The sequence below is a fragment of the Priapulus caudatus genome, unplaced genomic scaffold (assembly GCF_000485595.1).
Source record: "Priapulus caudatus unplaced genomic scaffold, Priapulus_caudatus-5.0.1 Scaffold2133, whole genome shotgun sequence".
NCBI lineage: Eukaryota > Metazoa > Priapulida > Priapulimorpha > Priapulimorphida > Priapulidae > Priapulus > Priapulus caudatus.
The window spans coordinates 29,636-33,879 of record NW_014579194.1 but is presented as its reverse complement, the minus strand read 5'-3'; the positions used below and the strand labels follow the sequence as shown (position 1 = coordinate 33,879).

The 4,244-nt window shown below is 53.8% G+C and overlaps 1 protein-coding gene across 1 annotated transcript in view; it reads left to right on the top strand.

Annotated features, from left to right (window-relative positions):
* Nucleotides 1–497: 497 nt before the first annotated feature.
* The window catches only part of LOC106818282, a gene marked incomplete at its 3' end in the record, with an annotated part of 10,940 nt that continues 7,193 nt past the window's right edge, over nucleotides 498–4,244 (top strand). The window contains exon 1 of the mRNA XM_014823003.1: nucleotides 498–579. Coding sequence (XP_014678489.1) covers nucleotides 498–579 — 82 coding nt within the window. The remainder of the gene's footprint in view (nucleotides 580–4,244) is intronic.

Genomic DNA, 4,244 nt, shown 5'->3' with positions numbered 1-4,244 from the left:
AAGGGAGGAAAGAAACCAATGTGCAGAGAATGTGGTAGAGGCTAGAGTCCCGGCCATATGCAGGCCGGCCCTGTATCTTTCTCTGTTTCTCCTACTCTTACTCTCCCTGTATCTTTCGCTCTCTTTTTCTGTCTGTCCGTCTGTCTATCTCTCTCTCTCTCTCTCTCTCTCTCTCTCTCTCTCTCTCTCTCTCTCTCTCTCTCTCTCTCTCTCTCTCCCTCTCTCTCTCCCATGACCACCAGCACGGTGACCCGCACTGCCGTCATCATTACTAATGAAATATGACGATGAAAAACTAATAATGAGGCTAATAACTTGATGAGTTTTATTACCGCGTGCGTTTTTGCAGCAGCAGCATCATCGAAATAATAACGCAATTCTAATGAATTAACGACCCCACCACCACGGCATCCGTCACTGCGTGCGTGCCTCCGTCGTCCTGTGCCGCCGCCGCCGCCGCGGCAGCAGCAGACAGGGAGGTGTAGCGGCACGCTAAGATGTGCGCAGCTGCCGCTCACGTCGGCTGCCACGCCGCCACTTTGAAGTCGGCGGCGGAGGCCGACGTGATGTACGGACGCGGTAATACACATCGCGAATCATGGTCGCGGCCATTTGCTATACGGAGTGACCGCTGTAAATCAGAGGTGGTCGCGTGTGGGAGAGGGGGAGGAGCTGCTCCGCGCCCAGAGGGTGTCGTTGTCCACGCGGTGATGGGATAATGGCTGGGCCGCGTGTCGGCATCGCTGTCCGTACGTCATCAGTGTCACATGTCATCAGTGTCACCTGTCGCGCGACAGTTTTACGAGCGGTGATAATTCCGTTTTAATTGTCGCTCGACGCGAGGAAAACAATAGCCGGCCGAGGATACGTCAAATCTACGGAGACTCGTGTCGGCAGGGCGGCCTGCTTTCATCTGACCGCCGCTGTGACGTATCGGGGACGTAAACCAATCATGGGCGGATCACAACCCGTAGTAGATAGACGGAGGAGGGCGTGGCATACGGTAGCAATCATGCTTCCTAACTATCATCTGGATTAGGGAGGTTATAAGGCACTTGCTGTGGCACTGTGGTTCTAGTAGACGATCGCAATCATATTTCCTAACTATCATCTGGATTCGGGGGGAGTTAGGGTGCTGCAGCGCTGTGGTTTCGGTGTCAGTTTGTGTCGCCGATTCTTGCGCGGTTTTGGAGCATCGTTGAATAGCAGAGCTGAAAAGCGCGGGTGAGTGATGTGAGAGCGAGCGAGAGAAGCTGAAGGAATCGACGGATGGAGGCGAAGGAAGAACGGATATCGTGGCGAGAAGATAAACCATCTTCTCTTCCTTCTCTCTCTCTCTCTCTCTCTTCCCACCCCCTCTCTTTCCCTCCCTCTATTTCTAATTCACTCTCCCTCACTCTCTCGCTTTCCTCTCTCTCTCTCTCTCTCTCTCTCTCTCTTTCTCTTTCTCTCTCTTCCTCTCGCTCGCTCTCTCTCTCTTTTTCCCACTCTCTCCCTATCTATTTCTCTCTCCCCTTCTCTTCTCCCCCTATTCATGTCTAACATCTATCCTAGGTTCGACTCCTCCCTCTCTCTCTCCTCTCTCTTCCTCCCATACCCCGTGCGCCTCTGACCCAGGTTTATGTCGGTCCCGGCTGCGGGCGCGCGAGCTTTTTACGGTCCGTGTAAATCACAGAGACAATGACGGCGGCAATTCTCGCTGCCGCCGCCGCTGCTGCTGCTGCCGACGCATTAAGCTCTAAAATATGTGCGCCGAAAAACCGCCGCTGCCGCTGGGTGGCCGACGTCACGTGACAGAAGGCAGACGAGATTGACGACGGGGCAGCAGTGGCGATGTCTGTTGGTGGGTGGGAGGAGGAGGAGGGGGAGAAGGAGTAACTCTTTACTCTTATTACCGCATCTTGTGGTTTGGGTACTTTCAGCTGCCTTTGGTGTTGTCATGTGTTATGCGTTATCTGGTAATTTTTTTACTGCGGCCAACTTACCAAGGGCATATTCTCATTTTTATTATTGTGCCGTCATAATATTAATAAATAAATAAATAAATAAATGCGTAAATGAATAAAACGAAGTTTCAGTGGCGCCGTCATTGTGTAAGGCGGTGGCGCGAGAGGGCGCGGCTGTCGATAGTGGTTAAGGTCACCTAAGGTCACAATGTCGCTCGTGATTGTCCGCGGGGGGAAATTAGCTGGTTCGCGTCCTCTGCGGTAGCTGACTCTATTATAGCTTGTTTATAAGCTGCAGCAGCGGCAGCAGCAGCGGTGTCACACAGGTGCCATCTATACACCCGTCCGTCCGTCCGTCCGTCCGTCCGTCCGTCCGTCCGTCCGTCCATCCATCCATCCATCCATCCATCTATCCATGCTACTACGGTGAGATGTCGTGCCGTATCATCTTAGAGAGAATACATTTCGTACATAATACATGTGACGCTACTATAGACACGTCGCCGTGAAGGCGGCGCTAAGGTGGCAGTGTTAACGACGTCGACAGCTCCTCACGACGGCGACGACGATGACGATGATGATGATGATGACGATGATGATGATGATGATTTGATGATGAGGAGGAGAAAGAGGACGATGATGATGATGATTATGGTGATGATGATGATTATGATGAAGACCACGACGACGGCGGTGGTGATGATGATGATGATGATGATGACGATGATGATGATGATAATGATGATGATGATGTCGGCACAGCGTGATGGGTAATAACCCATAAGTGCACGCTGACGGCCGTCCCCCGTGAGTGGATGTGACGTGTCGTGGCGCCTCGCTGGCGTGTGGCCCGCGTTAACACGTTAGCTGGCTGGTATTCGCTGATGATGTCTGTAGCAGGGGCTATCCCATCCCCATCCCCATCCCCCACGCATCGTCGCACGCCCCAGCTTTGCTTCGCAGAGCTGCTCCCCCTATTAGCGTCTTAAGTGCAGATTTCACATTCCTGTGCATCGACGCCATAGAAGCGTCGGCAAGCAAGAGATCAGGTACTCCGGGACAGACTCGCTCGTACGTACGGACGGACGCCCCGTCGGTGAAGTCTAACACTAGAATCATAAATGAGATTATTGTTAAATACTAGCACGCAGAAATGGCAGTGCCGCGCGAACATTTTTTTTTCACCGCGCGCTCCGAAATCGGCCAAGTGCCCTGTTTGCCTCCCGCCGTGCCACCCCGAGCGACTAGTTCTCACTCGTGCGGTCGCGCACTGTTGGCACCTTTGAAATTGCGAGCGATTGCGCGCCAGCCGGGCCACTTCCTCTGAAGACGCGCTTTATCACGTCGACAATGAACTAATTTGAGGGTTTTTCGGGCCGGCGCCAGGCAGACGCCGATCCCGTGGCGTGCGTTCGTGCGTGCGTGCGTGCGTGCGTGATACTGTCGGCTGGCGTTATGTTGTTACGCGAGCGCAGTGAGAGAGAACGCGGCGACGTAGCGTGTCGGAGCACGGGATGCGGGCGGGAGGAGCGGTAGGAGGGGGCGGAGGCTGGCAGGAGGAGCGGAACGGCAGGAAAGGCGGAGGCTGGCGGAGCGCGGGGGGTGCGGGCGGGAGGGGCTGGTGGGACGCGAGGACGGGCACGCCTCGACGCTTATTCTCAGATCTGTTTGTCCTGTCGAAGCTATTTTTACTTGTCCGAATTTTTATTTTACTTGTCCAAAATTTACTTGCAATCTATGAGCCGGCCATGAGGGTTCATTTGCGGTTCAATGCATATCATCTTACAGATATATACCATTGCATGTGTCCCTTTTTTCACGGGAATATGTGCGGAGGGACGGGTGTCAGGCAGGATGTGAAGAGGAGAGGGAGAGATGGAGAGTTGTCATTAATACATGGGTGTCCTCTTTCACGGCAATACGAGCGCGAAGAGTTACTGTAAATGTTTCGGGAGCACTAAGGAGATGACCTCGTCGGACCAGGGGTCACTCGGGGGTGACGGGGTCTTCTATCCGCGGCATCATTGTCTCATGTAGAGCTTCACGCGGCTGTCTCTCGCGCGTCTGCCGATGTGGCGTTACCACGGCGACCAGAGACGCTTCGGTTACGGCATGCCGACCCGCAGTGACGTTTAACGAAGCAATTTCTGCGCACCGCTGCTCTCCTCATCTCTCGCTTACATCCGAGCAAAAATGCAAATTATCCGCGCTCTCTTTCTCTCCCTCCTCTCTATCTCTATCTATGCCACACTATCCTTCGCGCGCTCTCTCTCTCTCTCTCTCTCTCTCTCTCTCTCT